General features: G+C 42.7%; 2 protein-coding genes across 2 annotated transcripts in view; both read left to right on the top strand.

The window, feature by feature from the left end:
* The window catches only part of LOC133368434 (nucleoplasmin-like), an 81,872-nt gene that overhangs the window by 40,704 nt on the left and 13,833 nt on the right, over nt 1-27,335 (top strand). The window lies entirely within an intron of this gene.
* On the top strand, nt 47-9,335 carry LOC133368812 (prostate and testis expressed protein 4-like). Its single transcript, XM_061593488.1, has 4 exons — nt 47-122; nt 4,026-4,129; nt 7,483-7,602; nt 8,941-9,335. The coding sequence occupies exons 2-4, from the start codon at nt 4,054-4,056 to the stop codon at nt 9,057-9,059; spliced, it is 315 nt and encodes a 104-aa protein (XP_061449472.1). The 5' UTR covers nt 47-122; nt 4,026-4,053; the 3' UTR covers nt 9,060-9,335.

The raw sequence follows: 27,335 nt of genomic DNA, 5'->3' as shown, positions 1-27,335 counted from the left end.
GGGTGGTGGTGATGGGCGTGGCTCCCCCGCACCACAAGAAGGGATTCTTTTATTAACATCTTGAAATTTGTTCAAAGGTGATGCTGGGGTAAGGAAGGAGAATCCACAAATAGGACCTGAAGGTGATTGTCTCTCTTCCTTGCTCCCCTGAAATTGACACTCAAAAACATCTTGCCTCTGAACTTGGAAGTAGGGCAATAGGCCTTTTTCTTCCACCTGTGGATCATTCCTGATGCATAGAGCCTATCCATTTCTGCAGGGCATAGATAAGATGCTTATGTTTATAGCTTGCATTTGTGCAAATTCTGCACACATTGAACTTAAATAAAATCCTGCTGGATTGGGTCAAGGTACACCTAGTTCAGCATCCTGCTTGCCAGAATGACCACCCAAGTGCCTCTGGGAAGCCCACAACAAGCAATGAATGAAAGTAATTATTGTCTTCTGCTGTTGGAATTGGTCTTCACTGACATTTTGCTCAACTGAGCTCTAATGGCTAAAAGCCATTGATAAAACCCTCCTCCCCTCAGGAATGTCTTGAATTTCATTTGAAGTCATCTAAGCCAATGGCCAATCAAATCTTACACGTGAAGTTTTTAAAGCTTTGTTAAAAAGATGCTTTGTTTTAGTATATTTTAAACTCTTGTTTTTAAGATGTTTTAGACTGTTTTTAGTGTTTTGTTTGCCACCCTGGGCTCCTTCTGGGAGGAAGGGTGGGATATAAATTTAATTAATAAATAATAATAAATAAGAAGTAAGACCCACTAAGTCCAATGATGCTCACTCCCAATGTCATATGCATAAGATTACAACTATGCAGCCAATCCTATGCACATTTACTCAAAAGTACAACCCAGCCCTATCATTAGGAAGACGATTGATGGAGAGATTTCAGCTTGAGAGACTAAACTGCCATCATCAAGAGATGAATATTGAGTGTTATTTTAAATGCTGTTTCTAAGTGTATTTGGTGGTAAATGGAAAAGCAAAAGATTCTAGAATTAAAGGCATAGCTGTGGAAGAAAGACTGGGGGGGCAGTGAGGGAGAGAGAGACTGGAGATAAGGTAATACTTGAGACACCAGGGTTTGAATCTCCACACAGCCATGAAGCTCCCTGGGTGATCTTGGGCCAGTCACTGCCTCTCAGACTCAGAGGAAGGCAATGGTAAACCCCCTCTGAATATTGCTTACCATGAAAACCCTATTCATAGGGTTGCCATAAGTTGGGATCGACTTGAAGGCAGTCCATTTCCATTGGGAATTAAAGGATTATGCCAAGCTCCTGTAAGATGTAGCGATGGCCACCAACTTAGATTGCGTTAAAAGAGGATTCAACAAATACTTGGAGGAGATTGTCAATGGGTACTAGCTACAATGTCTGTAATACTTCCTCCACTGTAGGGGGAGTATGCCTCTGAATGTCAGTTGCTGGGAATCACAAGTGTTGGTGCCCTCAGATTGTGCTTGTGGGATTCCCATAGGTTAGCTACGGCAACAACAGGATGCTGGACTGGATGGGTCTGTGGTCTCATGCAGTAGCCAGGCTCTTCTTTTGTTCCTGTTTCTCCTCCCAAGACTCCTTTTTTTGTAACTCTTTGGCCCACCACCATGAAATCTAGTTAGTTCCAATTTAAGGTTGACAAATGTAGATTCTTGAATTATATCCTATGAATTGCACAGAAGGGAGAATTTGGCTTGAGCAGAGCCAAACGTCTTTTTTTCTATTTAATTAAAGCACCTCTATTAATGATTATTTCTTTCTATCCCCACTTTCTGTCAAATCATACCCAAAGTGGCTTATTGAATTTTTCAAGCATACAATAATACAATACAATAGAACATACTGGAAAACAAACAGCATAGCTGGTGGCTTCCAAAAGTTACGAGATTGAGGAGGAGCCCCTCACTTGCAGCCATTATAAGCCTTTCTACTTGAAACACTTTTGGGTGGTGGAGGTGTGTGCGTGTAGAATCACAGTCCTTAAACTGGTCACTGAGATGCCTATACCCAATTTTCCTCCTGGAGTGGGGATTCGACGATGCTGTTTCAGCCTTCCCCAAAGGCATTGCATTGTGATGCAATACTACAGTTGCACGTCTGATTACTGATCCAGCAAAGGAATATCTGTACACTAATAGGGACAGATGATTCTGTCAGAAACTTCATAGAATAGTAAAGCTGGAAGGGCCCCAAGGCCTATAAGACCATTGAGTCCAAACCCCTGCCCAGTGCAGGAATCCAACAGAGTCTTCTGTTCTCCAGGCTGAACATGCCCAGTTCTTTCAGTCTCTCCTCATAGGGCTTTGTTTCCAGTCCCCTGATCATCCTTGTTGCCCTCCTCTGAGCCTATTTTTGTCTGCATCCTTCTTAAAGTGCGGTGCCGAGAACTGGACACAGTAATCAAGATGAGGCCTAACCAGTGCCAAATAGAAGGGAACTAATACTTCATGCAATTTGGAAATAATGCTCCTGTTAATGCAGCCTAAAATAGCATTTGCCTTTTTTACAGCCACATCACGCTGTTGGCTCATATTCAGCTTGCGATCAACAACCATTCCAGGATTCTTCTCACATGTAGTATTGCTGAGCCAAGTATCCCCCATCTTATAACTGTGCACTTGATTTCTTTTTCCTAGGTGTAGAACTCTGCACTTACCCCTATTAAATTTTATTATGTTGTTTTCAGTGTCAGTTCTCTGTTTCTCATTTTTCCAATCTTAATTTCAGTTCTCCACATTTCTGCAGCAACTTGTGCATTTTAGTTAACATAATCCTAATGAAAATCCACCAGTGTTTTAGTGCATATTTCTCATAATAAACACATTTTTGTGTGAAATTTTGATTAACGTACTCATTTTTGCAAACATTTTCCCCAAATATCCTACATTTTTGGTATACTATTTTCACGAATATAAGCATTTATATGCATGCTTTACCTTACTATATGCCTTTTTGTACACATTACTTGGCTGGATAAATGCACTGCAAAATTCACAGAAGTGTGATTTTTGAAAGATGGCTGTGTGTCAGTTCATATCTTGTTTCGGAAAATGAGAATTAGGTAAGTTTCCCTTTAAATGCAAACTGAATTGGATTTCATCTTGTTCCCTAGCACCAATTGCCTCTTTATTACTGGAATCTAGCTCTTACACTCAGAGAAGATCCCATTATTTGCAGTGGGCAAACTGCAATCCATGGCGTTCTACTGTCTATGTGCACAGATGCCATCAGAGCTCTGCCTGTCTACCTAAGTAGGCTCAGCATGATCTAAAGAGGTGACACCATGCTGTTTGCCCATCACAGTGTGCTAGGAGTGGGAGAGGAAAGTAGAACCTGTGGAGCCTGTTGGCTCAGTTAATTATTCCCATCCTGTTTTAAATTAGTTTGTGATGGGACATTCCTGTACTCTTGATTTTCTGCTTTAGAGCATTCCCAGTAATTCAATAAGAGACCTGCTGAAAGGGAAGGTATGATATGGGGGGGGGGGAGAAATGCAGAATGCATCAACCCCTCCCCTTGGACAGCACTGCTCTATCACTTGCTTGTTCCATCTCCAAGATCATTCTCATCCTAACTGAGGATTGACTGTCCCAGGAAATAATTTATCTGAAGGATGTGCTACATACCATTTGCAATCCTATGATTATTTTATTTTATTTTGTACCTTATTTTTCAGTGTCAAGAGAGAGACCAAGGGTGAGAAATTTGGAGCAGCCAAAAGGAAGTACTTCTTTGCACAGTGCATAGTTAAACTATGGGATTTGCTTCCACATGACCACCAATTTAGATGGAAAACAAGGCTATCAGTGGCTACTAGTCATGACGGCCAAATACTACTTCTAAGATCAGAGACAGCATGCCTCTGAATACCAGTTGTTGGGGAACAACAGCAGGAGAGGGTTATTGAATGTCTTGCTTGTAGGCTTCCTGGAGGCCCCTGGTTGGCCACTGTGCAAGGCAGGGTGCTGAACTAGATAGGCCTTTGGTTTGATCCAACGGGGCTCTTTTTTATGATCCAACTAGGAAGGCTTCCTCATCAACATCAGCCACAATGTCAGCAACCCTACAGGTGGAAATGAACAAGCTTCTGGTTTGTGGACTATGGATGCTTCTCAGCTTTTCCACAGGTAAGTCAAAAACTGGAAGGAGTTTCAGATCCCAAACCATGATCCTGACATGTTGTAATCACATGTGAGACTTAGTTTAGATTTTGTGTTTCTGCAATAAAAGTGTGAAACTCACATTCAACTTTTTAAAAAAATGGTTGCCTTTGCTTCCTGTCCTACAGTGACAACATCCACATGCCTCCTCACAAATGGCATGCATAGGGGTAAGGATGGACAAATCTGTCAATAATTTTGGTATCTCATTTTTCCAGTCTTAAATTCAGTTCTCCACATTTCCTCAACAATGTACAGTTTTTTAAAAAAAGTGTCCTCATAAAAATTCACTAGCATTTTAGTGCAAATTTCTCCTGATATGCACATTTTTGTATGCAGTTTTGATTAATATACACATCTGTGCAAGCAATTTCCCCTAATATGTTGCGTTTTTGTATGCTATTGTCGCTATTAGATGTATTTTTAGGCATACTTCTCAGTATATGCCCTTTGTACACATTCCTCTTATTTACGTGAAACAAATGTGAGGGTTGTGGGGGGCACTGCTGCACATTACTTTGGAGCCCTGGCATTCTTCCCCTTTGTCCAGGTTTGAACCTGGGTCCTATCACCCTACAACAGGGGATCCCAAACTGTGTCCCACAGACCACCAGTGGTCTGTGGGAAGTTTGCATTAAATATTCATATTGATTTTTTGTTGTATCTTCATTGTTTCTTTTATATTTTATTTTATGGAATTACGGTTTGAATTTTAAGGAATGCCAATTGTCCTACAATGAATTACAATATAAGAAATACAAGAAGCAATAAAAATACAATTAAAAATAAAACAGCATGGATGCTTTAAAGGCATTTGATTCTTTACGTTGGGACTTTTTAATACAGGTTTTGCAACATTATGGGTTTGGGGATGCATTTATTAAAATCATTCAAAACTTATATAAACAAAGCTTGGCTAGCATCAGAGTTAATGCATTTGAGTCAGGTTCTATAAAGATTGAAAAGGGTACGAAACAAAGATGTCCTCTCTTGCCTCTTTGATTTGCTCTCACAATGGAACCCTTGGCACAAGCAGTCAGAGAAGACACCACTATTAAAGGTTATAATATGGATGAGACTACTCACAAGATAAGCTTATTTGCGGATGATGTAACTCTTCTCTTATCTGACCCAATATCATCCTTAAATAGCCTGGCAAATTTGTTCCAATCATATAAAGAAGTGGCTGGATTCACTGGATTAATTATACTAAATCTGAATCCTTATTTGTAAATTTAGGCCCCGACACTCAAAGGCTAATTAAAACTGCCTTAAGTATCTTTGTGCCAAGTCATTTAAATATCTCAGTGTTTTCTTATCCAAAAAATGAACAAATTGTTTTATCTAAACTATAATCCAATCATCCAGAAGCTCAGAAATTGTCTAAAGTCATGGAAAATATTATTTCTTTCAAGGTTGGGCAGGATAGCTGCAATACAAATGATGATACTCCCCCGCTTTTTATTCCTATTTCGGGTTTTACCTATCACCATACCCAGAGAAGTAATGAAATCATGGCAACAAGCAATTAACACATTTATTTATGTATATTATAGACTAACCCAATCTATAATATATCGGAAATCAAATTTAGGGGGTTGGGGCATACCAAACTTATATTGTTATAACGCCTTCCAAATCCGTCAAATTGTGTATCTAATTAGAAATATAGGTGAGAAACACTGGGTTGCGATGAAACCTAAAATTGTTTCAGATGTGTCTTAGAAGACCTTACCCTTTTTAAATATCAAATCCCAATTTATTAATAACATGCCTAATCTGTTTACTAAATGTTTATATCCTGGAAATTATGGCAACACAAGCTAACTCCTATAATCTCACCTTTAATACCTATTGCTTTCCATCCTAAATTCCATACTCTGACAGAATCTCAATTGAAGAGGTGGAGCGCTAAAGGACTATATAAATTGTGTGACTTCTATACAAATTCCACTCCGCTGTCACCTGAAATATTAAAGCTTAAATTACAAGGCATTCAATTGAATTGGCTAACGATTGCTCCAGTACGCGGCTTTATTTCACTAAATTATGTTACAACAAGCAATAAGACCCATTACTCAATTTGAACAGCTACTTCAGGATATGGGTAAGGGAGACAAAGGCTCAGTCTCTAAAATATATTCAACATTACTTAATGCATCTTTAAAATCTACACTTTCACTAAAAGACCAATGGGAATCAGAATTAGGGTCTGAGATACAACCTAGAGATTGGAATAAGCTGTGGGAGGAACGCCCATTTAAACCTGTTTCTAGCTATGTAAAAGAACATTAATTAAAACTGGTACAGCGTTGGTATCGCACACCGTTTCCCCTCTTAGTTGGAGGGGTTGTGGGAAGATTGGAACTTACTTTCATTTATGGTGGGAATGTGAAACTGTACAAGACTTTTGGTCATTGATTTATAATGAAATGTTAACCATATCTCAGGAGCACTTGGCATTTCCCCCAAAACTGATGTTATTAAACATTTTTGATGACGCACATGCGAAATTGCTTTCTAAAGAACTTATCATTTAGACGACTTTGGCAGCAAAGATGACAGTTGCGTCACAATGGAAAACAGCAATAAGTCTCTCAACTGAACATTGGTATAACTGCCTCTGGAATATTGCCATAATGGAAAAGCTCACACATGAACTGAAGCTGAGATTAGGAAAAGAAACACTGGACTCTTTTGATATTGTGTGGCATTCATTTATTGAATATACTTCTGAAGATTCATTTGCTCATCACCCATCCATAGAGGCCTGGCAGATTTGGAAATATGTTTAATTATAGTAGTTATTGTTGGGTCAGGTAAAGTGGACCATTTTCTTGCCAGCTAGACAACACAGTGAATTTGTTCTCAGATATGTATCTGGGGAAATTTTGTTCCCTTGTTTATTTTTGTTAAATTTTGTTCATATTTGGTTACATTGGTATCCGATGGTTTTGTATAAGAAATCTTGGTGTTATATGAAGAATTGATACCTGTAGAGAAAACAAATAAAGTTTATAAAAAAGAAGTCAAACAGCATCTAGCGCAGTGCAATATAATTGCCAAAACAGGCAGAAAATTAAGTAGTCCTCCAGGACCACAAACAATTTTCAAGTGGTCCGGGGGTGGTGGTGTTTGGGGACCACTGCTCTACAACATAGCAGTTTCTGGTAAGGTGGGAATTTTACAGTCCTCTTGCAAATGGATTTGAATAAAAAACACTTGAAACCCTCATATGTAACAAGCCTTCTGCTTTGATTCTTGGCTCTCCGTTTCCCCCCTCTCCCCTCTTTGTTTCTGTTCCCCTGACTCTTCTGCAGCAAATGCCATATGGTGTTACAATTGTGAAAAGCCAGTTCCAACAGAACCTTGTCTTCCAATGGAAGAAATGTGCTGGGCAGGGCCGGGATCAGCTTGCTTCACAATGAACCTTTTCATTGGTAAGTGTGCAAGGGAAAGTATGTTTGGATTGACTCAGCAGGGGATCTTTTTCAGCTTGAGGGATGCATTCTGTCAATTTCACTTTCTCTTGGTTTCTTACTTTTCCACTCTTCAGTAGATATTGCCACATTTCCACACAGGTTTGCAATTTTTTTAAAAAAGTCTCCGCTGAAATTTGTCAGCATTTTAGTTTACTAGCCATTTCCCCTAATAGAATGCATTTTTGTATGTTGCTGTCACTAATATATGCCTTTTAAAGCATGCTTTCCCATAGTATATACATTGTTGTACACATTTTTGATTGAAGAACTGCATCGCAGTGGTCAGAAAAATGTGAATTTTGAAGGATAGCTGCAGTTCAATTTGCATATTGTTTTTGAACGTGCAAACTGAACTGAATTTCTCCCCCTTTCCTACCCAAGAGACACTGAAAACCAGAGCTTGCAGACTTCTGTTTTTCTTAGAATATTTCTTTTCAGGGCTGGCCCTACCTTTAGGTAGAGTGAGGAGGTCATATCAGGCAGCAGATTCCAGGAGGCATGGTAGTAGCCTCACCCTCCTCACGTAAGCAAGCTTCAGGCAGCCAGGACATAGGAAGCATCCTTATACTGAGTCAGACCATTGGTCTATCTGGCTCAGTATTGTCTACGTTGACTAGCAGCAACCGCATACATGATCTTATGGGAGCCTACAAATGTTCATGTGTGGGGCTCCTCTATGCAAGAGGGAACTGTTTCAGGGTAGGCCTCCCTTCAGATTAATGCTGAATTGTGGACACTGGAGAAACTTGGCCTGTCAGCACATAGATGCCATGCTTAGCACACATCATCTTACTCCCCCTTCTCACACACTAATTGAACATATGTGTGTGTGAGAAAGACTGTGTGTGTGCTGGGGTCTTCTGAATGGGGATTTGGTCACCCCAAAAGTGTGATGGAGAAAGTTCAGAGAGAGTGGATGGAATTTGGAGAATCTGTTCACCTAGCTTGGCTGCATTTCCAGCCTTCCTTCTGTACGCTGATATAGATGACAAAGGCTCTTGGAAAGGGCACATTCCAATTTTCTTGATATTTGGGGCTTCTCAGAAGTTTTTCCTCTCTGACATTTGTAGAGATTTCTGCTGATTTTTCATTATCTGTGAGCTTGTGTCATGAAGATAGAATTCATTCTATTGAGGGAGTTAATATGGTGCCCATGATTGAGAATATATGCAATGTTTGCCCATTGGTATTTGAGACCTCAAGGTATCGAGAATGATCAGCAGCTGATAGAACAGAAGGGAATGACTTTTTCATATTGTACAAGCTCTCTTATGTTCACTCTTTTTTGGCTTCCAGGAAATAGCATGATCCAGTCCGAAGTTGGTTGCATCCAGGATTGTAGGAATTATACATCAGAGGAACTCTTCATGTGGCATAAGTTCATTTGCTGTCACAGCGAATATTGCAATAAATAGGCTTGTGTGGGGAGCGGAGGGGACCTTAGAACAGCAAAAGCCTCAACATCAAGATCTCAGAAGCAGTGTGGTCTTGTCACTCATGTTTCTTTCCCCCTTATCTCTTGAGAAATTGGAGGACAGATTTTTGCACAGCACTATTCTTTCCTCTCTTCTCGCTTTGCAAGCACAAGATGCAGCTGCCATCATCAACCATAATGCACAACTTCTTCCCTTCTCCCATGTGCGTTGCTATCAGAACCAGAGAGATATTTGGGGTCAGGTGAGAGAAATGTTCCAGAATTCTCTCAGATACATCTGCCACCAACACTCCATCTCGATAATTTCCCTGGGTGGTTTCTTCCATGAATGAACAAGAGTGGTTGGCCAGCTTAGAAGTCAACTGCCCGTCCTTTATCTTGCCCACCCTACCCCCAGAACAGTATTTCAAGAAAGATCATTGCCTCCTACTATATAAGCAGACCATCTGACAAGGCTCATCAGCCTTGCAACCTATTCAAGGATTGTGGGGTCAGTCTATAAGGTCCAGCCCCTGAGATGGCTCCAGTGCCCATATCTTGTCCTCCATATGTGGAAAAGCACTTGGGGGATGGGAGATACCTTGTGTATGTGTGTGTTGGGGAAAGGGTTATACCCCCTGCTCCTCTTTGAATTGATTTGATTGAATTAATAGTTCCAGAAGATGCTCTGTATTTTTTAAAAAATATATAGACAATATTGAGGGGTTAGATAAATCAGCGTGAGTCATGTGAAGTTAGCTGCTTATGTCCCTGGCAATAAACAGCTTTGATTAAAACCAATCAAACTTTATCTGAACTGCCAAAAGTTGACTGTATGAGTCCTTTCATAAACAATCCATGGGAAACTAAGATGGCAATCCTTTAGTCTGTCTGTCTGTCCGTCCGTCTGGTCCTTCCTTCCTTCCTTCCTTCCTTCCTTCCTTCCTTCCTTCCTTCCTTCCTTCCTTCCTTCCTTCCTTCCTTCCTTCCTTCCTTCTTTCCTTCCTTGCTTCCTTGCTTCCTTGCTTCCTTGCTTCCTTCCTTGCTTCCTTGCTTCCTTCCTTCCTTGCTTCCTTCCTTCCTTCCTTCCTTGCTCCAGGGGGTTAAGTTAGTTATCATACACCAGCCTTTCCCAACTAGTGGGCCACCAGATGTTGTTGGACCACAATTCCCATCTTTCCTGACCATTGGCAATGCTGGCTGAGGCTGATGGGAGTTGTGGTCCAACAACACCTGGTGGCCCACTAGTTGGGAAAGGCTGTCATAGACTCTACTCTCACTTTATCCTCCAAACAGCTCCGTGAGGTAGGTTAGACTGAGAAATGGTGGCTGGCTCAAGGTCACTCAGTACATTTATGGCTAAGGAGGAGTTTGGACTCATATCCCCAACTGACTTTGGACCCACCAAACTCAGTGGGATTTCCCTTTGTGAACATATGCATAGGATTGGGCTGTGAAAATGATCAGCCTGATGACCTGATATGCAAATGAGAGTAGACATGCCACTCTATGGACTGACAGAGGTCACTTTAAAGATTAACGAGACAGTGTGAGGAGGAGAAATCCAGCCCACAAAAGGGGAAAAAAGAGGATGCAACTCAATTTTATTCCACAATACAATAATTACAAAGCTACACTACAATATCGTTATAGGACTGGGAGGGGCGTTGGTTTGGATGATTTCTCCAAGCCTGTAATTCTGTGTCTGTACAGATGGAGTTTGTAGTAGAGGAATCTGCTGAACTGGTCACTCTAGTTTCTTTGTTAAGTTGATGAACCTGTTAAGCACCTGATTTAACATGTCTAAAGACATGGACAAGAGATGTTTTGCCATAGGAACAACAGGCTGATGATCCTCTTCCAAGAAGGGTAGGCCTCTCTTCCTCTCATCCTGGGCCAGGAGGTAGCCGGTGTGTGAGTGAGTCTGATATGGAGCTGGGAGCTGGGAAAGACACAGAGGCTTGCTCGCGGTGCTGAATCCAAGGCCATGGCTTTGGGGCACCTCCCTGGAAGCCTGATGGGGAAGCAAGATCTGTTGGAGTGTTAATGCTGTGAGCCTCTTTCATCTCACACGCAGGTTGTATATATGTGTAAATAAAACCATATATCATAAAGACACCACAGGCTCCAACCACCTTCATTCCAAGGAAACAGAATCCTGGGTCAGCATGGGAACCCCTAGTCAAAACTGCCTACAAAAGCATGTTAATGTGGAAAAATTTGCAATAAAATTTTCATGAGGAGTTTTAAAAAAAACACGAATTGCTGCAGAAATGTGGAGAACTGAATTAAAGATGGGAAAAATGAGAAACTGAGTGAACCAAAATGGACAGATCTTTCTATCCCTAGTGGTGAAACCAAATGGCATTTGGTACAGATAGGAATGTAAAAAGGATAGCATCATTGCCCATTTGCAAACTGCTCAGTGGGTGGTCTGCCTAGCTACCACTTGGAGTGACAGAAAAGGAAAGAAAATCACACTTGCCACTTCATAAAATCAAATGTACCCCATATGTTTTCTCCCCCTTTGTGGAAAACAAAAGTCATGCAAAGGTGGGGTAGGAACAATGCTTGGCTCTAGGCTTTAGCTTAATATGCATTAGGATCAAATCATGGTCCTCCAAATGACACTGAAACTGCAACTTTCAATTCACTACCTGTGCATGATCACAGGGAATAGCCTGAAGGCACCTGAGTCCAATCACCATGTAAAACTAAATGGGTCTGGGTCTGGTCAGTGCCTGGATGGGAGGTAATCATTTGGGACCTGCAAGCCTTGAGTTCCACTATGGAATCAAGGTGGGGTATAAATGTCAATGAGTAAATAAATTGGCTGCAACTGTCTTGATCTGCCCCAGTACATTGCAATGGAGATGCACATTGCAGCTGCATGACTGTTCCAGCAAGTGAATCTCTGTGCACAAGTTGCCTCTCTGTTGTTGGAGTTGGGTGCCTATGTTCACAGGAGGTACCATTCTGTGTTTCCAGATAAGTGGCTTTGGTGGGCAAACTCCTTTCCATCATGTTCTTTTGCTTCTGGGCACTCACGTTATTACCTGCTTGTATACTAAGCTCAGTGTTATCAGTGGGGTGATAATACGCTGTGTGTTCATCACAGTGTGCTTGAAGTGGGTAGGGGAAAGTAGAGAATTTGGAGCCTGTTAGTTCAGTCAGTTCTTATTCAAGCACATTTCAAATCAATGGAACATCTCTGCACTCTTGATTTGCTGCTTTAGAACTTTTCCAGAGATTCAGTAAGAAGGTTGCTGAAAAGGCGTAGTGGGCACAGGAAAATTTCACAGTGCATGAGATTCACACCCTGGAGGATGGGCACTGAACTGCCAACCTGAAGATCATCCTTTACCTACTTGAGGATTGACTATCTTAGGTATTGATTTGAGGAGGGACTTGCAAAACTTCTTCCAGTGTCATATTTGTCTCCCCCACCCCCCAGTTCACAGAGGCCATCATCAGAGCCAACTAGGAGGACCTCCTCAACATTTAAAAGAACTGAAGATGAAAGGGCTTCTGGCTTCTGGTCTATGGATGCTTCTCTGCCTTTGCACTGGTAAGTCCCTAAAGGAAGACAGGAAGAGCAAAAGGAGTTTCAAACTTCCTGCCAAGATCTTGACATTTTGTAAATCAGTAACAGCATTGTTTACATGCAATTTTTGCATATCCTGTATCTCTAATAAAGATTGTTAACAGAGATTTATTTATTTATTTATTAAAAACTGGCCTTTGATTTCTGGCTTTCGTTAATGAGAAACACATCCATGCACAAATGGCATGCAGAAGAAGTGAAGATGAACTAATGTTGAAAGCTTGATTCTTTTGGTTTATGTCTAGGAACCAGTTTGTTTTATGTTTAGGGACCAGCAGGATCGTGCACTTCATTTCCCCTTCAGTTGTTCCAGTTTGGGTTGTCGTGTCTGGTGGGAGAGAGGAGGGGAGGAGGGTTGCATGTTCAAATGCTTCCCTATGTAAACAAAACAAAACAACCCTCCCTGCACAGAATGGCAAGGAACAGATTTCAGCTCACCTTCTCCAGAGGTCCAGACTACATATGGTGCAGGAGATCCATGATCAGATAGGAAAACGAAAAGCTGCATTATACTGAGTCAGATCATTGAACAATCTAGCTTAGTATTGTCAACAGGGTGGGGAAATTTTTTTCAGCCCAAGGGCCACATATCCTTCTGAGCAAACTGCCAAGGGCCACATGTCAGTAGTGGGTGGGGCCAGAGGCAAAAATGGGTGGCGCAAGAAATGTAAATATTACCTTTTACTGTAGGGAAGTTTCTATGCACACTCACACATTCCTTTCTATCCTTCATCCAGATAAGCAGGGAGCACTATCCGAGTTCAAGGACCCATTATAGCCATAAAAAACACCCAGGGCATAGACTAGTTTCGACCATGAATAAGATTCATTCCCAGACCTGTCAACCAGCAACCAACTGCTGTCCATAGTAAGGTGTTTTTAGCCAAGGGAAGGTGGGTAGGTCAACGTGGTAGCAGGAGCCCTGAAGCTACAGTAGCTCCAGGCGTCCTTATATCACCTAGGTGCAGATCACAGCAGCACAGCCGTCTGCTTGGTCCATTCCCTGGGACCCACACAAGGGTGCTAGCTCATTCTCAGGGCAGCAGAGGCCCAAGCCGCAGCAACCCAGCTCCCCACCGCCCGCCACACCAGGGTGCAAATCAGTCCATCACGGTGGTGTATGTGTGCAAGAAGGCCACAACATTATTGGGTACAGAACATTGTGGTTTGGCATAGTATGGAGTGAGGAACCAGCCTTCTAGGCAGCCAGCCTGTTGGCCCGATCCTCACTAATCCTCACAAACCCTTGTGCGTGATAAATGGTCAATCTAGAGGAGTTGCCACCAGGAGATTCACCACCACACTGAGTGCAGATCTGGTGGATCCTGCAGCAGCCTGGGTGTGTGGCCTCTAGCCACCACTCCCCTGAGCAAGGGCTGGGGCCTTACTGAGACTGACTTTAAATTGAATTGTTCCTCTTCCTTTCTTCCCAACTTTCTCTTCTCCCCCATAAAGAAACTCTAGCTCTCATTTTTTCCTAGTCTGGTAAGTTGCCCATTAGCTGTTCCTCCTATTTACTTTAAGGAAATGGTCTGGGGGCGGGGGAGGAGGACTGGACATTATTTTGGAGCCCTGACATTCCTACCCTTCATCCATCCCAGGTTTGAGTTCTGAGGCTCCTGCTTCATGCAGTGGAACCACTTAATGGTAAGGTTTTTGACATTCTTACAAACGTATTTGAACAAGAAACACTTGAAACCCTCAAGTGTGATAAGCCCTCTGTGTTGATTTCTTGGGTCTCTGTTTCTTCCCCCCACCTCATTTCTGTTCCCTTCGCTCTTCTGCAGTGGATGCCACATGTTGTTACTAGAATCATTGAATAGTAGAGCTGGAAGGGGCCTATAACACCATCAAGTCCAACCCCCTGCTCAACGCAGGAATCTAACTCAAAGCATACCTGACAGGTGGCTTTCCAGCTGCCTCTTGAATGCCTCCAGTGTTGGAGAGCTCACCAGCTTCCTAGGTCATTAGTTCCATTGCTGTACCGCTCTAACAGTTACGAGTTTTTCCTGATGTTCAGCCTCCTTTCTATCCCCTTCACTCTTCTGCAGCGGATGCTGTATGGTGTTACTATTGTGAAAAGCTGGATTCAACAGGGCATTGTCGTTCATTTGAAGAATTTTGCTGGGCGGGGCCAGGATCAGCATGCTTCACATTCAACGTTTATTTTAGTAAGTATGCAAATACTTCCTGTCCATCCTGGCTTATTAAAACTAGTTGGAGCGGGTGACAAAATGGACCAAGGGTGTGGTAAATGCATCTTTGCATGATGAAGTGTTGCCGGCTGCCCTTAAAGAGGCAATGGTGCATCCATTTCTTAAAAAGCCCACTCTGGACTCAGTGGAGTGTAATAAGTATAGACCAGCTGTCAACACCTCTTTGTTGGCAAAGGTGGTGGAGAGGGTGGCTGTGGAGTAACTACAGGTATTCCTGAATGAGACTGATCTAGATTCACTACAGTTTGGGTCTGGACCTATTTTCAGAACTGAATCAGCCTTGAGCACCCTGATGAATGAGAGAGATAGGGAGACTGCGACCCTGTTCAGTCTATGAGCAGCGTTTATTATTTATTTATTAAATTGATATCACACCCTTGCCCCCAGAAGGAGCCCAGGGTGGCAAACAACAAGTGATAAAACAATAAAAACCATCTTTTTAAGATGTCGAGATAAAGGTATCCTCCTGGACCGACTGAGTACTGGAGGCACTGTATTATGGTGGTCCCTTTTTACTATATTGCAATGTATTTACTGTATTGCGGTGGTCCCAACTCAATGGGATGGCTATTGGAGGCGCTGTATTACAGTGGTCCTGTTCTTACCTTCAGGGCTGTTTTCAGAAAATACCACTGGGTGAGTGCTCCTCGGTCCCCTGGCATTGGTGCTATGGGGTCCCACAGGGTATGATTCTCTCTCCAGTGCTATTCAACAACTATATGAAGCTGTTGCGAGTGGTCATTAGGAGGTTCGGAACAAGGTGTTGTCAGTACGTTCATGACATGCAGCTCAACGCTCTGAAAGCTCGGAACTGGTGTCTGAATGCAGTGGTGGACTGAATGAGGGCCAATTGACTGTGCTTGAATCCTGGGAAGATGAAGGCTCTTTGAGTAGGTGGTTCTCCTGTCCCAGAGATAGGCAAGTTACCTGCTCTGGATGGGATCACACTCCCTCTGAAGGAACAGGCACGTAACCTGGGGGATTCCTGATACAACTTTGTCACTAAAGGCCCAAGTGTCCTTTGTAGCTAGGTGTGCCTTTTACCAGCTTTATTGGTTCACCAGCTTTGGTCATTCCTAGACAAGGATAACCTGACCACTGTGGTCCATGGGGCTGGATTACTGCAAAGCAATCTATGTGGGGCAGCCCTAGGGCCTGGTCAGGCAATTCCAGCTGGTATTCACATATTTTTATAAACAAAATTAATCAATAAAAGTGAGTTGGATTGACTCAGCAGGGGAGTGGACTTTCCAGCCTGAGGAATGCATTTTCTCATGGGCAACCTTTGGAGGACTGCATGCCAGCAGTGAATGAGTCTAGTTCTTCAACCTTGGGTCCCCAGATGTTGTTGGACTGCAACTCCCATCATCCTTTGCCATTGGCTAAGCTGGCTGGGGCTGGTGGGGGTTGAGTCTGACAACATCTGGGGACTCAAGGTTGAAGAACAGTGGTCTAGAGGCAAAATGTTGTTGAGACTAGAGGCAAAACAAGGTAGGACATGAAATTAGGCACTTACTTTTTGTGCAATAGGCTAGATTCCATCCACACAAAATGCAATTTTTGTACCACCATCCTCACAGATCTCTCTATTGGGGCAAACAAGAAGCATTATCCCATGCCAAGGACACAGTCCAGCAGTCAAAAGCACTTCAGGAGGGTGTGGAGGAAGGCCAGTGTGGGGCATGGCCTGAGAGAAGGGATATAGCCTGGGGAGCATTCCAAAGGCCATATAGAAAGGCCTGGAGGGCTGCATTTTGCCCCTGGACCTAAGGTTCCCCATCCCTGGAATACAGTGGAGGTGGTGCCAGATTGAAAATAATCTTATTCTGAGCAGCTTCCCTTGTGCGTGTGAAGGATTTGCAGAAGTTGGTGATGCCCCAGAGGTTATCTCAACCTCCAGAGCGCTTTTTCATTGGTGGAAACAGTGTTGCAGAATGCTCTCCCTATGGAAATACAAGAGGCCCCATCAGTATTGGCATTCTGTGGGCTCTTAAAGAAACACCTGTTTAAATGAGCATTGTCCCTATCACCCAATTGAACCTCCTGTTTTAGTTCTGATGCTAGGTTAGTGGACTTGTTCATTGACCATTTTCACTGTAGATGTTTCCTTTAATGATTTGATAATTATTTTGCTGTGTGCTTTAATTATATAACAGTTATATTTTTTATAACTGTTTTTATATTTGTTTATTTCAACCATTGATAGATACACTGCTTAATTACAGTCATCTCTAAGCTGTGTACAGGAGACTCTATACAGTGAAACTAAAAATGAAATAGAGCGATACAGTCAGAACTCCACTAAAAAGCCTGCTGGAATAAAAAAAACCCTCTTCAGTAAGCGCTGGTAGTTCAAGAGGGAGGGGGCCTGCCTGACCTCAACTGGAAAGGAGTCCCATAAAGGGTAGATTTTAGCCTTGTTATTCAGCTATCTTAGTTCCAACGCTTCTTCGCATCTACATGATGCGCTCAAGGAACATCTTTAATGCAGTGCTGAATACCAGATTAAGAAGCTTGGGTAAGGTTTCAGTTGCCTGGTTGTATGATCACCCAGAAAGACTGAGATCACTTTAAGGAATAGAACTCTTGCTCCTAAACTGCTAGTCCTGGCTTCATTGCATGCACTCACAAAGCTGCAGGAAAGCTCAAACAGAGCCAAGACTTTGCCATCTTTTTGGAGTCTCATAAGTTGCTGTGTGCTACTGCCTTCATTGCACTTCATAGGATAGCTACACTTATTTCTTTCAATTAGGTTTAGGAGTGTGTTAGGCAGAGCTTGGAAAAGTTACTTTTTTGAACTACAACTCCCATCAGCCCAATCCAGTGGCCATGCTGGCTGGGGCTGATGGGAGTTGTAGTTCAAAAAAGTAACTTTTCCAAGCTCTGGTGTTAGGTAATAGGATGAGATGTGCCTATGAATTTATGTATATGCTGCACTGCTTTAACTGACTTGTGATTACACATTTCTTTGCTATCTCTTTACAATAAATGGACATTTCACTTGGGCATCCAAAAATATTCTGGCATCAAATTTCTGAGTTTCAACAGTTTAGACACATCTTGAGGGCAGTGTGCAATTGTCTCCATGCAAAAGATTTAATTGCTCTAGGAAAGGAGTTTTAGGGGTTACGTGTGGGGTGGCTAGACTATGTGAAGGTCTGGATTTTTTCTGTGCCCCCCCAAAAAAAGGGAAAATGGGAGGGAAACTGTGTTCCTCCCCGATTCTTTCTGTTTTTCTCTCCCAGGCTTTCACATCTCTAGGGTGGACACACACTCAGGTTCTGATAGAGAGGTGTAACATGTCACATCCATGCCAATGCATCCATGGGACCTTAGTGGCTACCCACTAGTTCTTATGGGAGCCTACAGTGTTAAGGTGTAGGGCAACCTTTCCCAACTAGTGGGCCACCAGATGTTGTTGGACCACAACTCCCATGAGCCTCAGCCAGCATTGCTAATGCTCAGGAAAGATGGGAATTGTGGTCCAACAACACCTGGTGGCCCACTAGTTGGGAAAGGCTGGTGTAGGGCTTTTCTATGCAGGAGAGAGCCCTTTCAGAGTAGGCCCACCCTTAAGATTAATGCTGAATTGTGGCCACCAGGAAGACATAGCCAAGAGGCCTGTCAAGCACAGGAAAGGCATGCTTAGCAAGCATCATCCTGCTCCCCCCCCCAAAGTGTGAATTGAACCTGTTTCTGTGTGTACAGGCATCTTCTGAATAGGGATTTGGTCACCTAAAAGTATGACAGAATGTTCAGAGAGAGTAGATGGGATTTTGAGAATCCTCCGAAATGGGAATCTATTCATCTAGCTCTGTTGTGTCCTCCCCCACTCCTTCCTCTTGTAAGCTGATCTAGACTACAAAGGCTCTTGGGAAAGCCACATTCCAACATCCTTGATATTTGCAGCTTCATAGAAATTTTCCTTCTCTCTTTTGGACAAATGTCTGCTGAGTTTTCATGATCTGTGAGCTTGTGTCAATGAAGATGGAATTCATTCTATTGAGGGTGTCCATATGGTGCAAAATACAATGTTTACCTGCTGAGATTTGAGACCTCAGGGTACCAAGAAACATCAGCAGCTGGTAGAACAGAGGGAAATGACTGTTTCATATCATACAAGATCTCTTATGTTGTCTCTCTTTTTGCTCTCCAGGCAATAACAAGATTGGTTCCAAAGCTGGTTGTGTTCAGGACTGTAGGGCTTCCACATCGCAAAAAATCACCATGCGGCATGAGTTAATTTGCTGTTACTACGACTATTGCAATAAATAGGCTTGCATGAAGTAGACTGGAACTCAGAGCAGAAAAGTCTCAATGTCAAGTAGGGATGTTCTAGAATTCCACCTAGTTTGGGTCTTATACTGAATTTTCCATTTTTTCTGCTTATTCTCTGTAATTGCGGCTCAGATTTTTATGTAGAAATTTTCTGCAGCTATTTTTGATTTTTTTAAAAACAAAATCTGCCTCTAAAACATCGATACTAAGAATGACAATTTTATAGATATTTTATTAAAATATCAAAATTTCCTTTAAAAACATCAATATTAATAGCTAAAAATATAGAAGGCATTGTGAGGTTGGATATATCTGAGTGTAAGTCATTAGCTTGCTAATGTCCTTGGCAATAAACTGATTTGATTAAAACCAATCAAACTTTATCTGAACCACCAAAAGCAGAGTGTGAGTCCTTTCATAAACAAACCATGGGAAGTTAAGACGGTAATCCTGAACATATATATCTTTATATATAACTTTATCTCTGTCTCTGTCCCCCTCCCTCTCTGTATATATACCTATCTACCCTTCCTTCAAGGATTTGAAGCTGGTTTTCATAATCTCTCCCCTCATTTTTTCATCACAGGACTCCATAAGGTAGGTTACACTGAGAGATGCTGGCTGGCTCAAGGTCACTCAGTACATTGATGGCTATTCAAGCGTTTGGACCCAATTCCTCCAGTTACTTTAGACCCACTGTACTTGGTGGGATTTCCCTTTGTGAATGATAAAGATCATAGGATTGGGCTGTGAAAATGGTCAACCTGAAGACCTGGTGTGAAAGTGAGAGTAGACATGCCACTCTACACAGAAAATGGAAATGGACTGCCTTCAAGTCGATCCCGACTTCTGGCGACCCTATGAATAGGGATTTCATGGTATTCAGAGGGAGTTTACCATTGCCTCCCACTGAGGCTAGTCCTCTCCAGCTGGCTAGAGCTTGCTCAGCTTGCCATAGCTGCACAAGCCAGCCCCTTCCTTGTCTGCAACTGCCAGCTGGGGGGCAACTGGGCTCCTTGGGACTATGCAGCTTGCCCACAGCTGCACAGGTGGCAGGGCACGTAACCCCTGAGCCACTCACTGTGCGGGTGATCTTTAGCTGGCCTTGACACCCAAGAGACACAAGAGGGGATTTGAACTCAGACTCTGGACTCCCAGGCAGGCTCTCCTCCCCACTGTGCTATACCAGTTTAAGGATTATTTATTTATTTATTTATTACATTTATATACCGCCCCATAGCCGAAGCTCTCTGGGCGGTTTACAGCAATTACAAACAATAAAAACAAATATACAAATTTTAAAACACAAAAACCAATTTAAAACACAATTTAAAAAAAATTTAAAAGGCGCAGACCGCTCCTAGACAGTGTAAGAAGGAAGAGAAATCTAGCCCGCAAAAGGGGAAAAAAGAGATGCAACTCAATTGTATTTAATGATATGATCATTATAATGCTGCATTAGAGGCAATAACAGCAGTGACTCCCACAACGGCTAGGTCCTTAGTTAAATAATCGAAGCCTTCTGGGATTAGAAGTCAAAGTAGGGTAAAATAAGACTTCCTCACCTGTCGTTCTCAAAGGTTCCTTTTTCAGCAATTAATCAGTCACCGCTGTTCTGAGTAAACGCAATCCCCCCACATAAGGTCTAAGATATCAGCATTGTGTCGACTCCCTTCCAGCTCTTTCCTGTAAATAAAAATAATGGAGCGGCAAGTAGTTCCTTGATAAAATGCTTTTCTGTTCTGTTTTTCTGTTCCTGGCTTCTTTGGCAGTATAGCTGAAACAAAACAAAACAAAAGCCAGTGGGTAGACAGACAGAACGCTCAGAAACAGGAGACTCCCGTAGGCTCCTACTGATTTCCTAAAAACAGACTAAAAAGACTAAAAACTAACAAGCTAAAAGGGCTAAAAACGGAAGATTCCTAATAAAAATAGATAAAATAGATAAGAGTAATTAACATAAGTGATAAATCAGAGACAAGCCTCAGTCCTCAAACACAGCTGCTCGCTGCGCCATCTTGCCTCTGTACATATAAGCCAATTCACATTATAATATTTTCCATTACAAGGTTACAGAACCACAACAGGGGATAACTGCCCAGCTCACTGCAGTGTAATTTATAGGGGTGGCTCAACAATTTCAGGCCATTCCAGTCAAGCCATGCCCACCTGCCCTACACCCGACAGCATGCATGATGTCAAATGTGGGGCAGAAAAAGAAGTGAAAGGGGTTTGCTATTACTGCTGATCAGCCTGCACCCCCTTGTGCAAAGTGGGGTGCACAGCGCTTGGCAATCTCTAACAACCAACTGTTTGTGGGTCTCGCCAAGTGCTGTGCTCAGTGCTTGAGGATGATCAGCTGACTGCTGGGTCTTGTGAAGCCACCGGGTACCCTTAATCTTCTGGGGATACGGAAGATAGTAATGTAGCCCACCAGCTTGATCCAGTTCCCCATCTGTGTTGTAGAAGTTGTTTGAGGGGACCTTTCTAGCCCTGTGATTAGGAACATAGGGAGCTACCTTATTCCCAATGAGACCATGGGCCCATGTAGCTCAGAGTCTTCTACATTGATGGGAAATGGGTCTTCAGGGCATTCAATAGGGGACATTCCCAGTCCTACCTGGAGGTGCTGGGGATTGAACCTGCGACCTTTTGCGTGCAAAACAGATGATCTACTACAGCCATTTTAATCCCTCTCCACTGGGTTGGGGGATGGGGGAATGAAATCACGGTCCTCCAAATGGCACGGAAACTGCAGCCTTCAATTCACTCCCTGTGAACAATCCCAGGGAATGGCCTGAAGGCACTTGAGTCCATCACCTTGCTAAAGCTGAACAGGTCTGGGTCTGGTTAGTGCCTACATGGGAGGTAACCATCTAGGAACCACAAGCCTTTTGTTTCACTATAGAATAAAGGTGGGATATAAATGTAGGAAATAAATAAATTGGCAGCAACCATTTTGATCTGCCCCAAGGCATTGCCCCAAGGCATTGTAGATGAACATTGCAACTGCACATGAGATTATTGGTCCAGCAAGTTGCCTTTCTGTTGCTGGAGTTGGGTGCCTATGTTCACAGGAGATACCATTCTACCTCCGGTGTTTCCAGATAAGTGGCTTTGGTGGGCGAACTCCAATCCATCATGTTTTTCTGCTCCCAGGCATCATTACCTGCATACTTGTGTACTAAGTTCAGCATGCTCCGTGGGGCAATGCTATGCTGTGTGCTCATCACAGTGTGCTGGGAGTGGGAGGAGAAGATAGAGAATGGGGAGCCTGTTAGCAAAGCTATTTCTTGTTCTCGCATGTTTCAAATGAATGGGTATTTCCACACTCTTGATCTAGAGCTTTCCTAAGAATTTAGTAAGAAGAAAGGCATAGTGGGCACAGCAGAAATTTCACAATGTATCAGCCTCACACCTTGGATGGTGGGAACTGAACTGCTAGCTTGAAGACCATCCTCTACTTGTTTGAGGAGGGACTGCCCTAGGAACTGATTAGAGGAGGAATTTCCTAAGCTTCTTCCGCTATCATATTTGTGTTTTCCCCTCCAGTTCACAGAGGCCATCATCTGAGCCAGCTAGGAGGACTTCCTCAACATTTAAAACAGATGAAGCTGAACAAGTTTATGGCTTCTGGTCTATGGATACTTCTCTGCCTTTGCACTGGTAAGTCCCTAAAGGAAAACTGGAAGAACAAAAAGAGTTTCCAAGATCTTGACATTTTGTAAATCAGTAATGGCATTGTTCACATGCAAGAGTTCAAACAGATTTTGCATATCCCATATTGCTAATAAAAATCTTGAACAGTTATTATTATTATTTTTAAATGGGGCCTGATTTTTCACCGTCATTGATGACATTCACATGCATGTACAAATAACATACAGAAGATTCAAAGGCACATTTCATGCCAAGTGTGAAGATGTACTAATTTTGCTGGGTTAATTCTTTTGGTTTATGTCTAGGGACCAGCTTACGCAATTAGCAGGATCATGCGCTTCAATTTTTCCATTGCTCTCAGAGGCAACTGTATGGAAAAAACATGGCTATCTCATGGGAAAACTAGGAGCCGTCATATTTCCCCATATAATTCATTCTGAGAGTGGTAGGTTGTCTTCAAGTCCTGTCACTTCCAGGGGGACTTGCTCTACTATATTCAAAGCACACGGCAGCAAGGAGCCTCACACGCTAGCCACCCTAGGCTGTTTTGGATGTTTAAAAAGGAAATTATAAAAAAGTTACTAGCACAGGCAGGACTGTAGCTCTCAGATCACTTCCTAAGTACTTTTTTTTAGCATTCACATTTCCACATGGAGTTTTAAGGTTTTCCCCATTAAAATCCACAAATAAATGGGATCGATCTCATCCTGTCCTCATGCCAAACTGGGATGGATTGAGCTTTAATGGGTCCACACACCTCTAGTCTTGACTCTTGACCAATTGTTGAAAAGCATATAATGATGGCACAAGACTTAGGGGAACAGCCGTCACTCAGTGGTAGAGTGTCTCCTTTGTGTCCAGTAGGTCCCAGGTTCAATCCCTGCCATCTCCAGGTAAGGGTGGGAGGGTCCCCTGCCTGAAACCTTGGAGAGGTGCTGCCAGTCAGTGTAGAAAGACCTGAGCAAGATGAAACCGAGAATCTGATTCACTAGAAGGCAGTCTCCTACGTTCCTAAGACACGCCATGGAGGAGAAGTCATTCCAGAATCTGGGAACTGCATCATGCGGACATTTTGGTCAATTAAACTTCTCCTCCCCATGCGCGGCAGACCTGGTGAAAATCTCACCCTCTACACATCTAGAATTAAAATTTTAAAAATCCCTTGGTATACTTGATATAATTTGATCCTAAATCAGTCAGCCAACTTAAAATATGTGAGGCCTATATTGCTCTTGGACTTCTCCTGCGCTATTTTATGTATCTATAACACTTAGGGACTTTTCTTGTTAATAAGGAGAACCATTTGTAAAGCAAATGGACATTCTGGCCAATGTAGGGTGGTTTTTCTTTGGTTATGCTCCTATTACAAACTGTCAGCTTTTTCCCCTTCTTCCCCCAACCTTCTTTCTGTTCCTTCCCTCTTCTGCAGCAAATGCCATCTGGTGTTTCCAGTGCAAAAAGTCAAAGAAATCTGGGGTTTGTCTTACGCAAAAGGAATTATGCTGGGCTGGTGAGGAAGCAGCCTGCTATACATTAAACCTTTATATCTGTAAGTGTCTGAGGAATCATATCTTTGGATTCAGAGCAGTGAGGGGGCTTCCAGACTGGCCTGACAATTCTAAAAGCTTTGTGGTGGTTTCCATACTCTCACTTGTTTTGTGGTGGGAATCAACTGCAAACTGGCGAATTCAGAGAGCGCAATTAAAGTGGGGTTGATGCTCTTGTGCAGAGGTTGGGAACATGAGGGCCACATTCCCTTCTGGACAAACGTCCAGGGGCCACATTTCAATGGTGGACAGGGCCAGAGGCAAAAGTGGGCAGAGCAATCAATGTGAATTTTACCTTTTGTGCAGCAGGCTAGTTTCTACACACACTCACACATCTCTCTTTCCTCCATCTCCGTGATCAGAGTTCAAGGACACATTCCATCTTTAAATCAGATTTAAACTAGATTTGGATTGGATAGCCTTTCAAATAGGATGCCTCCAAAGAAAGGGATGTCCACTGTAAAGCAGGACACGCGTCCTCATCCTATTATGGAGATTCAGAGCAGGTGGCAGCAGTGGGCCCAACCTGGGCATACGGCTAGCAGCAGCTGCCTGAGGGGCCAGATACAAAAAGGACAAGGCTCTGGCACCTTCAGTAGTGCGATAGAAGAGGGAATTTCAGTAGGTGTAGCTTGTTGGATATCTGGAGGGCCACAGGTTAGCCACCTTTGTTGTAGATGTCCTCTCTCCCTCCAGTGGTGGGATTGGATTAGATTATTAAGGGAGAGGCAGGCCAAGGGTGGGAGGCACAGCCCTTTTCAGTGTATTAGTAACCTTTTGTGACCATACTAACCTTATCAAACCTAAGCTGGTTTAACAGCCCAGGCTTCCCCAAAGATACACTAGAAACCAAAGATACAGTGGAGCAACCACTAAAGAGATATGGCCAGTGAGTGCGTCAACATGGGTGTGCTTCCTCCATGGTTGGAGACAGAATGCCTTTAAATGTCAGTTGCTGGAAACTGCAGAAGGGGAGAGTGCTCTTTCACTCAGGTCTTGCTTGTGGGCTTCCTAAAGGCATCTGGTTGGCGATTGTGAGAACAGGATGCTAGACTAGATGAGCTATTGGCCTCATCCAGCAGGTTCTTCTTACGTGTGTGTGTGTGTGATGACTAGCATGTTTGATCCAGCTCCCCACTCACACATTCACTGAACATGCATGTGTTTGTGTCTTCCAAATAGGGCTTTAGCAACCCTAAGGTGAGCAAAGCCCAGTTTTGTGCAAATTTGCTCTGTAATGTCATTACCTGGCCACGTTTCATTAAAGTCATAGGAGGGTGCTGTCAATGACGTTTCCAGCATGCAAATAGAGGATGTACTGAGTAATCCAATCTACTACATCAGCCAACATGGCACCTGCAATTTGCCACTCATGCAAAATGTAACATTGCCCACTGAGTGTTAAGAGCTCACAGTTTCAAGAAAGATCAGCTACTAACAGAACAGAGGGGAATGGCTGTTTTGCAGTTCACTTCCCAGCAAATAACGTGTTCAGTTTCTTTTTTCTCTTTGCAGCAAATACCATGATCCGTTCTAAGGTCGGCTGTCTCCAGGAATGTGAAAATTACAGATCAACCGGTGCCTACATGTGGCATGAGATCGTTTGTTGTTCCAGAGATTATTGCAATATGTAGTCTTGGATGGGAAGTGGAGGGCAGCTTAGAAGCAGGACAGCACCAGTGTGCTCTTGTCACTCATTTCTCTTGCCTAGTTCTGTGCCAAAAAATTCTCCCACTCTAATTCTCCATCAGTCAATGAGAAAAGAAATTGCCTTTGAAAATTATCAAAGGAAAAAGAAAACTGGTGAAATCTTGGGTTGGGTGCAGGGTTTTGTTGTTGTTGTTGAACTGGCTTTACTTTTCAGATGGCCAAGGAGTGTTTGTAAGTGTCCTTTCTCCCACTGTATACATCATGTCTCAGTGGTTTGAGCTTTGTAGCGTTCCTGGGTGCCCATGCTTCAATTAAAAACATCACGGGGAAGACATCATGGGGTAACTCCTCCCGTGGGACTTTTCAGACCAGGAAGCGTGGGCAGATGAGAAAGCTGGAGAATGCTGGAGAAATGTTTACTGGAAAGAAAACACAACCATGCATCACCCTCGGCCACCTCACACCGGTAAAGCTTAAAGATCTGCATCCCCCAAAATTCTAAGCAAACTCTGAAGTGCCCCAATAACAAAGCAGAAAAAATTGTAGCCTTTTTTTGGGGAGGGGGCAGGGCTGGGGAAGAAAACTTTCCAGCTTATCTTGTCACTCTTCAATGGAGATGGGAGAGATATTCAATTCAGTTTTGAACTTCAAGCCAAATCTATCAAATTCGCACTTTCTGAAACAGCATGAGAACTGAAACACAGTCATCCTTCGAAATTCGCACTTGTTCAAATTTTGCAACCAACCAACGTTTAACAAAAATGTGTATTTTGGAGAATGTGTACCTAAAAATGGATATATGAGGGAAAATAACATACAAAATGCATTATATGATGAGAAATAGCTTGCAAACGTGTACATTAGTCAAAACTGCCTATGAAAATGTGTTTATATGGAGATATTTGCACTAGAATGCTGGATAATTTTCATGAGTTTTTTTTTAAAAAAAACAAACGCGAATTGCTTCAGAAATGTGGAGAACTGAAATTAAGATTGGAAATATGAGAAACTGAGAGAACTGAAATTGACAGATCTTTCCATCCTTACTCTGCAAGCACAGTCTGTAACTGCTGCCATCAGCCATAATGGACAGCTTCTTCCTTTTTACAATGTGTTTTGCTATCAGAACCAGAGAGATCTTTGGGGTCAGGTGAGAAAGAGAAAGAGAGAATGGAGGAGATGGTCTCGTGTCCTATCACATACATATTCCTTTGATTGATTTGATTGATTGATTGATTGTATTTGTATACCGCCCCATAGCCAAAGCTCTCTGGGCAGTTTACAGTAACTAAAAACATTAAAAACAAATATACAAATTTAAA

Source organism: Rhineura floridana, chromosome 12 (genome assembly GCF_030035675.1).
Source record: "Rhineura floridana isolate rRhiFlo1 chromosome 12, rRhiFlo1.hap2, whole genome shotgun sequence".
Lineage (NCBI taxonomy): Eukaryota > Metazoa > Chordata > Lepidosauria > Squamata > Rhineuridae > Rhineura > Rhineura floridana.
Note: the sequence above shows the minus strand (reverse complement) of the source record. Positions and strands in the feature narration are given on the sequence as shown.